Genomic DNA, 12,734 nt, shown 5'->3' with positions numbered 1-12,734 from the left:
AAACTACGTTGATTATTTAAGATTTTTTAAGTCACGTGGCTTATATATTTTTTTTTAAGTCACGTGATTTATTTAATTTTTATAAGTCACTTGGTTTATTAAATTTTTTAAGTCACGTGATTTATTAATTTTTTTTAAGTCACGTGATTTATTAATTTTTTTTAAGTCACGTGATTTATTATTTTTTTTAAGCCACGTGGTTTATTATAATTTATAAACTACGTTGATTATTTAAAATTTTTAAGTCACGTGGCTTATATAATTTTTTTTTGTCACGTGATTTATTTCATTTTTATAAGTCACGTGGTTTATTTAATTTTTGTAAGTCACGTGATTTATTATATTTTTTTAAGCCACGTGATTTATTTAATATTTTTAAGTCACGTGATTTATTTTTTAACCACGTGACTTTTATTTTAATTTATTTAAACCATGTGGTTTAATAAATTTAATTTTTTTGAATCCGTGGATTGAACTTGGGTAGTGTTGCATTTTTTTCTTCGAAATACGGTGAAAAAAATCTCATTCTTTGCCTCAAAATCAGCCAAACCTACGAGGCATTTGCCCAAATGCTTTTACGGCCAGTCCTTTAATGGTCTCGTTTACATTTAAAGAGTCTGTAAATATTTTTCTAACTTATTACGAGACATTTGAGAGTAGGCGTAAAATCATAAACTTTTATCGTTTCCGCCCACAGCACGTGCACTATGTCAAGGTTATGTTTTCATTTTTGCATGAAGAATGTAAATGATGGAAATATCAAAATATCCAAAGATTTGACGAATGAAACAATTTTCTTGCTGTATTGTTTTTCCACTGGACTTAATTTATCATTTCTTTTGTTACGAATCGCCCATTGTTTCGCAGAATTTACTCTCGTAATAAATAATCATCGGTATGGATTTTGTTTCAAAAAGTGAATTGCTTTCTTTGTTCCGCCTTTCTCTCCTTCGTTTTTCGGTCGCTTGTTGAGAAATAATGAACATCCTTCAACACTGGATTCCCATCAAAGTTGACAAATTCGAAAATTAAACATTGCAATCCTTCGTGCAAACACTTTCTTTTGTTCCAAACGGCCTACCTGGGGCTCTTATGTTTGTAACTAGTTTGATGATGAGAAATTTTCAATAGCAAACAACGAACAATAAACAAGCTTTTCAGTAGATAAATTCATGTTGATGAAAATTTCCTTTAGAAACGGTTTTATTGAAAAATATTAACAAGAAACGAACGATTCTTGGTTTTTGAAACAATAAAACGCTGTTTTATAGTTTTCCAAGAAGTTTCAAGTATTTAAAATGTTACACAGTAGCTCGGCAGTTAGCACAAAACCAGGGTCGAAAACACTTTCAGCCAAAAAAAATTTTGCTTTCGTTTTTTTATGTTTCTTGAACGTCTTGAACGTTTTGAAAATTTTTGCGCTTCAAGATAATTTTATATGTAAAATTTTTCGAATTTTGCATGATTTTTCTCCCGCATCTCAGTAATTGATACAAAATATTTCAAAATACAAAATATGTCTTTGATATTAAATCATATATGCAAAAGAATTTCCACATAACTTCCTGTCTTCTTCAATGTCGTCATCATTACAGCATTACAGCAGCACATCGACGTTTCAATAAAAGAAAAATTCTGAAAATGTTATTGTTGATGTTGTTCAAGTGTGCATCGCATCAACTTACCTTTTAAACTAAAATTGAATATATTATTATAAATAGTTTGCCTCCCTATTCTCTCTCGTTCTGAAGTTTCCCGTTATTTTTACATACAACTTTGTGTGCAAAAAAAATTGTTGCAAATATTTACGGTTATGTGTAAGAATATTGAGTTAAATTGAGTGTCTGTGTGCATGACAAGGTAACACATTCTTACAGGAGCAATTTTCTGAGAAAGTGCAATTTGTTGCAGATTATTATGAGAAAGGGAAATTCATTACATTTTTGCCACACATCAGCACACAGGAATGCAAACTTTTATGAGGTGGTCAGAATGGATCCCTTGATGAGAAAATATTTCTTAGAAAATTTCTTCTGCATTCTTTTTTGTTTCTAGGACGTTCGGTTTTGTTTGAAGAAGAAAAGTTACTTTGGGAACTCATAAAATTTTTATACGTAGAAAATTATTGAAAAATAAACAATGGAATGGTCATTTACTTTAAAGTTTTCTGACTTTGATGGTCAATTAGAGTAAAACAAAAAAAAATTAAACTTGTAAGGCGTCATCCATTAATGGCGTCGACAGTTTAGGGGGGGCACGATATATATATATAATACGTACAAAAAAATTAAGTTCAGTTGATATTAAGCATTAAGTCGCTAAATAAAGTTCAAGTGAAATTAAAAATTGAAAAAAAGTTTCTTTTCCCTTCGCCCAGAAGGACCTTTGAACCCTTGAACCTTTGTCGGGAAGGGGATTGTTTCAGTATCAAGTGCAGTATCAAGTATCTAAATGCCCTTTAGTCTATGTAACGCACCGGCAACCCAATGCCGATTGATGGACCGTCATCCTCATCGTGTCATCAACGGTAGACGAAATGCTGACGTATTGTCTACGTGGATAGACATCCTTAATAAGTGTCATCCGGTAGACGAAATGTGCCATGTAAGGCACTGAGGGTCACTCAATACGTCGACTGAAAGCTGATCCCGCGAACATTAAGTCGCAAAATAAAGTACAAGTAAAATTCAAAATTGAAAAAAGAACTAATGAAACTAATGAACTAAAGAACTTTTGGAAATCGTACTTGACAAAGTTTTTGTGTTGGTATGGCACAATCCATTGATTGCGTCGAATAAAATAGGACATTTCCTGACCCCCACCTCCCCTATATTTGCAAACCGTCGAAATCCAGCAACCCCCCCTACAATTTACGACGTATTTTTTTAACATGACCCTACATGAAGTTTTTAATATTACGTAAGAAACTCCGTATAATCTCAATGCCCTATAATGAGCGCTCCGTATAGTGAATTTCGATATAATGAACAAAATCCATGCTCTATAATGAATTTACAATATCGGTAGATAAATTAATGGAGATTTTTTGACAATTTAAGTCAATGGGACAGTCCCTTGGATTTCTGAAGTGTATGAAATTGTTGTTAGGGTAATGAGGAGTACGAAAATGTGAATTGAGGAGTACAAAAATGTTAAATATCTTAATTTTAATGAAAAAAGTTCTTGGGTCTCCATTTTTCACATTTCCGTACTCCTCATTTCACAGCATCGAACCAGTCTGTATAATATCAGGCGCGGACAAGAATTAACTCATTATACGGAGTTTCTTACGTAGTTCAAATTTCAATGAAAACTCGTCGAAAAATTGAAAAAAAAAATCATTTGAATAAAAAACTGAGCAAAAAAGCTGTCAAAGTCGTAATTTCGATAAATTCAAAATAAAAAATTTTAAAATCTTGAATACAGGATATTTTTTATGACGTCGTGCAAAGCCCCCTCCCCCCTTCGTCGAAATCCATCGTAAATTTGTTTAAAACTTCCCCCCAAACTTCCGACGTCATTAATGGATGGCGCCATATTACTTTTTTGTTAATGAACTTCTAGCTTCATGTTGTTGTATTTTCTTAGTCAGTAATTGTTTCTTTGTTGAATTTTTCTTAGTAAGGTTGTGATTCGCCACGATTGTTCATCTTTCTGTCAAGTATTCCGGGAGCAGATCATTCTTGGCTTTGTCGATAAGTTTCAGAGCGTTACTCTTTGCTTCATGTCAAGTAATTCCGTGCCATTTAGCATACTATCACATTCGCATATCTGTCTTTAAGAAGAATCATTCGCAGTGCTTTGTTGCAGATCTTTTGAATCGCCTTCATATCATCGTCTTTCATCAGCAACATGATCGTACTGCAAATAAAAACTAAGAAAGTCGAAGAAACACAAATTTTGTTAAATGAATTTACTTTAATTTTAATAAATATCTCCTATGACTTTAATTGATTTGAATTTCGTCCTATTTTTTTGAAATTTTTTTTTTCTGTGAAAAAAAATATTATTGATCATTATTATTTTATTACTTCATAAATTTTAGGGTGACTATAAAAAATGTTTACATTTTTAAAATTGTAAAAAATTACAGAATAAAAATTCCATAAGGAAAAAAGTTTTTGTTACATATTTTTTTAAGGTTTTAACCTCAAGATTGTCTTTAATTTCTAAGAATGAATTTTCCTAAGAATTTGTTTCTTTTTATCCTGACCCTGACTTTGTTCAAACATAGGAACATTAACAAGAAAAAAACATGTTTTCATTGGAAAAAAATTAAATTTCCACGAAAATTCATTTACAATTGAAGAAAGCCTTTAAGCCATATAAAAATATGTTTTTTTAAATCACAAAAAAACACAAAGCCAAAGATAATCCCTTCCAATTGGGAAATACAAAAAAAAAATAACCTTGTTGTAGACCTTTTTAAAAAAAATTCAGTATCTTTTTTTAAAACTCGCAAAACAGTTCATCTGAGATTTCTTATGAAACTTTTGTGACATTCAACATGACATGTTCATACTTACATGACGCCTTAAATGTCCTTAGCAACAAATCGCACTTTTATTGTGAAAAACTTCTCTCTGGTGGTGTGCGGAACGTGATGCCTTTCTCCTTGCTGCTTTCGAGCATATTCATTTTTATTTGTTGCAAGAAAGTGTTTATTTTACTGTTATCACCCGTTCACAACATGTGTCGTTTTGTTTCGATAATTTGACAAATCCCACAAAAAAAACCACTACCACATAAATCGATTTGAATCTAATCCAATTTTCCGTTTATTTTCGTTTACAACTTGCAGCGCAGCAATCGTCGCAGCAACACGGAGGGCTTCGTGTGATATGGCATCAAGTAATCGTGCTAGATTACCACTGATACCATCTATTACAACAACAAAAACGACAACTTCAGGTAATAATCTGCGGCATGTAGAGCAACAGCAGCAACAACAACAGCAATTACATTCACAATCGCATCCAACAATCAATTATCCGCCAACGGTCGAGCAACGCATCATTCAGCAAAAGCAAGATCATAACTTTAATGTTCTAAATACGTTCAGTGATAAGGAGAGACAAATTGTTATTGATGCATTAAGTCGTGATGAGGGTGCACGTCAACGTGAAGCAGCGAGATTAATGTAAGTTTTGTTTTTTTGATGATGTTGATTTTTTTGTTTAATTTTTCTGCTTACAACTTTGTTGCACCCTTTTTATTACACCTTTCTGTGAGTCGAAATCGGTTGAATTTCACATTTTTTTCTGAAATAAAAAAAATAAATTATTTTTTTTTTAAATTGGTTAAAATTTATGAAAACAATACAAAAAGAAGTCAAAATTGTATACGAAAGTTGATGAAAAACATTAAAAATTGGTTAAAAATGATTTTTTGGTGCATTTTTTTCAATTTTTTTTTATTTTTTTTTTAAATTTGAGATAAAAAGTTAAATATTTTTTTTTTATTTTTTTAACTTTTAAAATAAATTTAATTAAAGTTAATTAATAAATCAATATTTTTTAAATTTAAATAAGTTTTTTTTACCAGTTCAACTAAAAAATTAATTAAAAATTAAATTTAAAAAAAAAAACAAAAAAGAAAATTAAATTTTTACTTTCATTTGCCTTAAAAATATTTTTTATTTTTCAATTTTTAAAATGGAATAGAATTTTTTCAAAAAAAAAAATTTTTTTGATATATTTTTCGTTTTACAAAAATAAAACTTTTAAGTCAGGTGCGCTAAAAAAAATTAAAAAATAAAAAAAAAATTATGAAAAGATTCTATTTTTTTTTTAATTGAAAAATAAAAAAATATTTTAAGGCAAATTAAAATTAAAATTTAATTTTTTTTTTAAATTTAAATTTTAATTAATTTTTGAGTTGAAATTTATGAGGATTAAATCAAAAATATTTAAAAATAATCAAATCTTAAATTTTCACTAATTTTTTAATGTTTCTGACAACTTTCATTGATTTTCTATTACGAAAATTTCAAAAATGGATTTAATTCAACTAAATATGTTTAAAGAAAAATAAAAATAAATATGAAAAAATTCAGCCAATTTCGATTTATAGAGCACCAATACCACCACCACCATGATCATATATAGCACTTGAATCCCCCTCAAAAAATAGACATAAAACATGAATTTTCATTAGATATCACAGACGAACATTGAATTGGATGTTGAACTAAATGTTGTGCTTGTTCCTTTGAAAAAAAAAAATAATAAAAATTTGTTCCTACCAAATCGAGCCTTTCTTCATCTCGTTCTTTCCATTTTCTCTGTAACCGTTGTCGTACATCACTTAAGTTGTCCTTTTATTTAGTTTTATTGATGTCAAGTTGATCCCTTTTTGATTAAATCGAACCATTTCGGGATTCCATTCGATGATGATAGTTTGGGGAGTTGAAACACATCTCACTTTAACCAATAAAAATTCCTCAATCTCTTAGAAAATGGGAAAATAAAAACGTTAATTTCACTTTAAAGACGTATACGCAATGCCTTGCCAGCCTGTCCCTTGCAGATAAATGCGAATTACATCTCAATATCATCGGCAGCAGCAGCAGCAAAAAAAAATAAAGTATGCTAAAGACCCCCACTGATGGAATTAATTTCCATTTTTTATGGTTAAAGTTTGCTTTTCTCATTTTATTCCGTACTGTTTTTTTTTTGTTTTGCCGACAACTGGACTCGACATTTACTACTTGTTTTCACCGTTTTACCGTGTTGTGCCTGAAAGAGGAAAAGAGAGGAAAATTTAATTAGAAAAGGATGATTTATATATCGGAATGCGAGAAGTACTGGTTGAGATCGCACTACGGGTTGAAAAGAAGTAGATTTAGCTCTTTGAAGAAAAAATGTGCATTGGGGCAAAAAATTAGAATGTTCATTGGGTCAAAATTTCAAAATGTGTATTGGGGGCAGAGTTTTACGATGAGCCCCAATACTCATTCTAAATTTTGCCCTAATGCATATTTTAAGATTTTGCCTGAATCTGATCCTATTGCATATTCTGAAACTTTAACTTAACGCACATTCTTCCCAAAATTTGCATTGGGACAAAATTTCAGAATATGTTTTGGGGAAAAAGTTTCACTATATAAGCCTCAATACTCATTCTAAAATTTTTCCCTAATGCATATTTTAAGATTTTGTCTTAATTTGATCCCAATGCACATTCTGAAATTTTGACCAAACGCAAATTCTTCCCAGATAAATTTGGGACAGAATCTTAGATTTTACCATGGGCCAAAATCTTAAAACAGGCATTGAGACATATTCAAAATGTGCATTGGGGCAACATTTCAAAATTTGCATGGGGTCAAATTTTTAAAATGTACATTAGGGCAAAATTTCTCAATGATCACTCATGCAAATTCTAAGATATTGTCCCAATGCACATTTAAAAATTGTGACTCAAACAAATTCTGAAACGTTGCCCCAATGCACATTTTTCTTTCAAAGACTTAAATTCACTTCTTTTCAATCCGTAGAAAGGCTTGTTGGTGATACGGAAACAGTAAAGGAAAAAAAGAGGAAAGCAAGAAGTACGTGTAAGGACTTTTGCATTGTTTGCGTTCACATTTTGATTCCATTATAATGAGACGGACTCAAAAAAGTAAATAATAAACGAAGTGGCAAATCGTGTTTTTCACGCTGCTCCATTTGTTCAGGGTGGGAAAATCAACAAGTGTTCATGTATAGTTTTACCGTACACGATTGAAATATTTTCGTGGGAATTTTAGACATGCAACGACCTTCTTAAATTTTATTTTAGATTTTATTATTAAATCAAAAGTGACACTTGCACCGCAAAAATTCTGCCAAATTATACAGTTTATTAAAACTTTATGTGTGACATTTTCTGAATAACTATGAAAATTGGATAACACACCCTTTTATTCACATGTGACATGAAATTTTGTTCAGAGGCGTGAAAAGGTTTCTATTGGAATTCATTTATGAGACGAATATTATGAAAATGAAGCAATTTAATTTTATTGAATAAGGGTCAGGGAAGCAATTTGACATTTTATGATATTTGAAAAATCTTAAATATTCATTTTTTCAAAAAATTTTATCACATTTCGTGAAAAAAAATTGAATTTTTCAAAAATAAATTACTTACCGTGAAAATGACTTATCGTGATATGATTCTTGACTTACCGTGATTTTTAAATTACACTAAAAATTGCTTAAAATCTTTGTTTTGCACGTTTTAGTGCATGTTTTTGCAAAATATAAGAAGTAAATTAACACCTCCATAAAGACTTTTTATGATTTATCAGGATTTTCATAGAAAAAATTAGCTTCAAAAATATGGTTGGTTTTGAAATACAAAATCGAAAAAATCAAAATTTTCGATTTTTTTGTTTTTATCGATTTCATGATCTTAGAAGCCTGTAACTTTGCAATACAGCTTTTTTTAGCATGGATAAACACGTGTGCAAAGTATAGGCTCAATATCCTTGAAGAAAATAAGTATTTTTTAAATTTCAATATTTTGTGGTTAATTAGCCTCAAATCATTATCTGTTCAAACTAGTTTTTGATTATTTGATGAATTTATGCCATTTCGCATAAAAATTTTAACCTTAAAACTATTTCAAAAATTTTTTGACTGAAAAAAAAATTTAGTTCTTGAAAAAAATTATGTTTAAACAATAGTTTGATGGGTTTAACCCATTAAGTAACAAAATTTAAGGGCTTTTTTAGCCATCTGATACAAAGATTTGCACAAAAATCATTAAAATTTGGGATTTTTTGATCTTTGAAAATTTTATGTCAAAATCTGCCTTCTTGAAAATTTTATTAAGAAAATTAAATTTTCTCGACTTTCAAAAATAAAATGTATCAAATTTTTATTATTGTTTGAAGAATTGCAAAACCAATTATTGTATCGTAATCAGAAGGGCTTAAAGTCTAATTTTTGATGAAAACATCATCAGGTTTGCAATAGAAAATTCGAGAAAATTTGAAAAAAAGTTAAAAAATCACGGTAAGTAGTGCATACCGAAAAGTAATGCCCTGACCCTATTTGTTTAAAAAATTTTATCATTAATAAATTATTTATTTTATTTAAAAAAAAATATTTAAATAAATAAATTAAATTTATAAAAATTTTTTTTCGCTTATTTTTTTCAAAATTTATTTAATTTTAAATTTAATTTTTTTTTATTTGATTAATTTTAATAAATTTTTTAAAATTTATCTGCAAATTTTATTTTTCATAAATTTATTACCTAATTTTTCAATTTTTTGACTGAAAAAAGTTTATTTTGAAATTTTTATTTTAAAAATTAAAAAAATTTTAAAAAATTTAAAAAAATTATTTTATTTTTTTTTAGTATCCATTCCCTTTTTTTTAATTTAAAAAAAAAAAAATTTCTTATATTATTTTTTTTTCAACTTTTAATTTAATAATTAATTTTTATTAAAATTTTTATTTTTTTTCCCTTATTCAATTTTTAAGATTTTGACTAAAAAAACAAAAATCATAAAAGAAATAAATCTAAATTTTAAGGGAAAAAAATAAAAAAAATTAAATTTCAACTTATGACCTTCGCCAACATCTCTGACCGTAAAATGACATTAGAAAATTCAGAATAAAGGGATGATTATTAGTTTATCTATAAGACTTCCAGACGAAAACTGAGCAAATAATAATCTTCTTAAACATAGGCACATTAAGAAAATGGGAAAATTTGAGAAGATAAACTTTTGCAAATGGTATTACAAAGAATCCAAAGACATCTTCTTGCTGCATGAGCAACAAGCAAAGAGGAAATATGAATAATAACAAGACATCGAGTGAACTTTTCATCCTACTACAATTTATCAAAATAAATAGTGAATGAAATTTTGAATGTCGTACTTTAAGCAAAATGTCGATTACACTTTTCACAAAAATTTCGACATCACCACACCTTTTGGTGAAATTTATATCACGTCAAAGACAAAATATTAAGGATAAAAGTATGTAATCCAATTACCTGGCTAGACAGACGGGCAAAGCACAGCACCCACCCAATAATAACTTTTTTTTTTTTATTTTTGGGAAACAAGAATTCCTCTCGACAGAGACACACGACGAAAAATTACGACAAGGACAGAACAAAATAATAAAATCCTTTTCGTTTTATGTAAAATGTAAATTCTTGTGAAACATGCAAGATATCATCGAGGAATATTTATGTATATGGATAAACTTTTATCAAAGCAAGTGACACAAAAAAGGGACGAATAATAAAATTTACGGAGGAGAATCTGTGCAATCAAACAATAACTGACCTAGTAGTAGATTTTTCAACTCAATAAAAAAAACTTTTACTTTGCGAACTAATCAAGAGGAGAAAGACGAAAAATAAGATAAAAACAAAAGAAGAAAGAGGGAGACTTAATTTATTGTAATCATCGGTAGCTGGTTGCTTGCGCGTAACACAAAACTTGTTGCAGGATAACGAGATTCGTTCGATGAGTGGTGGAGTGAGAGGATTTAATGATATTGTTAATTTTTGCCAATTGGAGGAGCGGTTTTAAGCTTTTACTTAAGGCAAATTTGTTTATTTTTTAATTTATTTTAAAAGAAATTGATTTTTTGAGATTTTTGAATTTAAATAAAGCTCAGTGGAAAAAATTAAAAATAATTATTAAATCAAAAAATGATTTTTTTAATTCATCGTTTTAAAACATTTTATTAATTCAAAACTGCTAGAAAATTGAAACTACAAAAAATATTCTTAATTTTTTTTTCAAAACTGTATCAAAGCCAATTATGTAAAACCTTGCTCCAAATCGATATGAATTTAACAAAGGGGCTCCAATTTATTATTTTAAAAATTTATTACTCAAAACAAAAAAAATCTTTATTTAATCTTTATTTAATTTGAAATTTCGAGTTTTCTTTCTGCTTAAGCTTGAAATTGATCAAAAATTACGAAAATGTCTTTTTGATGGTTTTTAAGCTTGAAAATTAAAAAATATGAAAAATCATAAAAAATTAGGGGAATTTTATAAAAAAATAATTCTCCATATCAAAATAAATAAAAACGAAATTTTGTAAAAATTTTCCTTAACTTAAAATTAACAGAAAGAAAACAATATTATTATTAATAATTCAATTATTTTCTAAAAAATTCATAAAATTTATTTTTTCTGACTTTTTAGAGTTTTTCTCAGAAAATGGTAAAAGTCATATCAAAGATTTTTCAGTTGTAAAATTTAATTGAGCCTTTTTTTCAAAATTAAATCGAAATATATTTATGTTTTGGGTTTTATGTGTTGAAACTATTTTTTAAAATAATTTTCAAAAAATCCTAATTTTTGTAATTTTTAGTCGAATTATGCACTCAAAAAATATTTTTTTCATAAAAAGTATTTTTTTTAATATTTGAAATTTTAAATATTTAAAAAAAAATTAAATTAATTATTTTTAAAAAATTTTAAACTGTTTCAAAAATTAAAAGATTCAGCTTCAAAAAAATAATTAAAAAAATATTTTGATGACATTAAGCTTTTAAGTTACTCATGAATAATATTTTAATCTCCACATAAAAGCATTTTCATTTCTAAAAAAAAGTACATTTTACAACTCCACTAAAACTGGAAGAAAAATTATATTTTCCCTGAAAATGTTCATTAAATATTAATAATAAATACACACCAACTGACGGTGCTGCGGTATCTCGTCCTCATCGTAACTTTATTTCGTATTGTAGTATTACCCATATTAAAGTTGTGCCTGTGTTTGTGTAAATTTTCAACGAAAATAAAAAAAAAACCAACATGAGACGAGAAGGAACAGGTAAAAATACACAGACACATATATTTTGTGCTATGCTCGTCTTTCTTTTCGTTCTATTAAAGTACAATGTTATTATTATTTCCATTTTATTTTAAATTATTAAAAAGCAACAGGTACACTCATACACCATAAAAATGTCGAGCCGGCACATAAAATGAATGTAAAATTTAAGTTTGTGTGCGTCATTGATGTGTTCTTGTCTCGCTTGCATTTGACATGTCTTGTTCAACGTCTTATAAGAATACATGTTCGTCGTTCGAATCATATGGGATTTTTTCAGTGTATTGTGCGTCGTCGTCGTCGTCAGTTTTACCTGTTGGACAGGTAGATGAAGTTACATGTGATTGGAAAGTGAATTAGCGTCTGTGGGTCTCAACTAATGTTACTAGTTTTTTTGGAGTGATTTGAAAGGAAATTTTAAGATTTTCAAATATAATAGATGTTTAAAAAATCCAACGTAATTAATTTCAACTCTATTTTATTTTTACGCGTTAAAGCCAAGAAATTTTAAATTAAAAAAAATAAGTTCTTTTAAATTGAAAATTTTGAAATAAAAAATTTTTTTCTTCTACAAAAATATAAAAATAAATATAAAATGTTATTTCATTTAAATTTAAAATTATTTTAACTATCTAATAATTCAAAGTTTTATTTAAGTAGCTTTTGAATTAAACTTTAATTTAAGTTTAATTAAAGTTCGATTAAAGTTTTAATCAAATTCTAATTCAGTTTTAATTAATTTTTTTTTCTTAAATTTTTTATTAATTATTTAATTATTAAAACTGTTGCTTTTTTATTTCATTTCACTTAAATTTGTTCTTTCATTCAAAGATTTTTATTTATTTTTGAAATTTAATTTAATTTTTTTATAAATCATTTATTTTTCATAATTTAAAATTTGAGTTTAATTAATTTAAATTACAATAA

General features: G+C 27.6%; 2 protein-coding genes across 2 annotated transcripts in view; both read left to right on the top strand.

Annotated features, from left to right (window-relative positions):
* Nucleotides 1–12,734, top strand: part of LOC134833847 (SH3 domain-containing kinase-binding protein 1) — a 76,794-nt gene that overhangs the window by 37,586 nt on the left and 26,474 nt on the right. Inside the window, exon 8 of the transcript XR_010162136.1 lies at nucleotides 4,802–5,140. The gene's annotated coding sequence lies outside the window, so the exon portion shown is untranslated. The remainder of the gene's footprint in view (nucleotides 1–4,801; nucleotides 5,141–12,734) is intronic.
* LOC134835260 (uncharacterized) overlaps nucleotides 4,842–12,734 on the top strand; it is an 82,866-nt gene continuing 74,973 nt past the window's right edge. Inside the window, exon 1 of the mRNA XM_063850132.1 lies at nucleotides 4,842–5,140. Within this exon, the coding sequence (XP_063706202.1) occupies nucleotides 4,842–5,140 (299 nt within the window). The remainder of the gene's footprint in view (nucleotides 5,141–12,734) is intronic.

This window comes from Culicoides brevitarsis, chromosome 3 (genome assembly GCF_036172545.1).
Source record: "Culicoides brevitarsis isolate CSIRO-B50_1 chromosome 3, AGI_CSIRO_Cbre_v1, whole genome shotgun sequence".
In the NCBI taxonomy this organism is placed as follows: domain Eukaryota; kingdom Metazoa; phylum Arthropoda; class Insecta; order Diptera; family Ceratopogonidae; genus Culicoides; species Culicoides brevitarsis.
The sequence above is the reverse complement of the archived record's forward strand: the minus strand, read 5'-3'. Positions and strand labels throughout refer to the sequence as shown.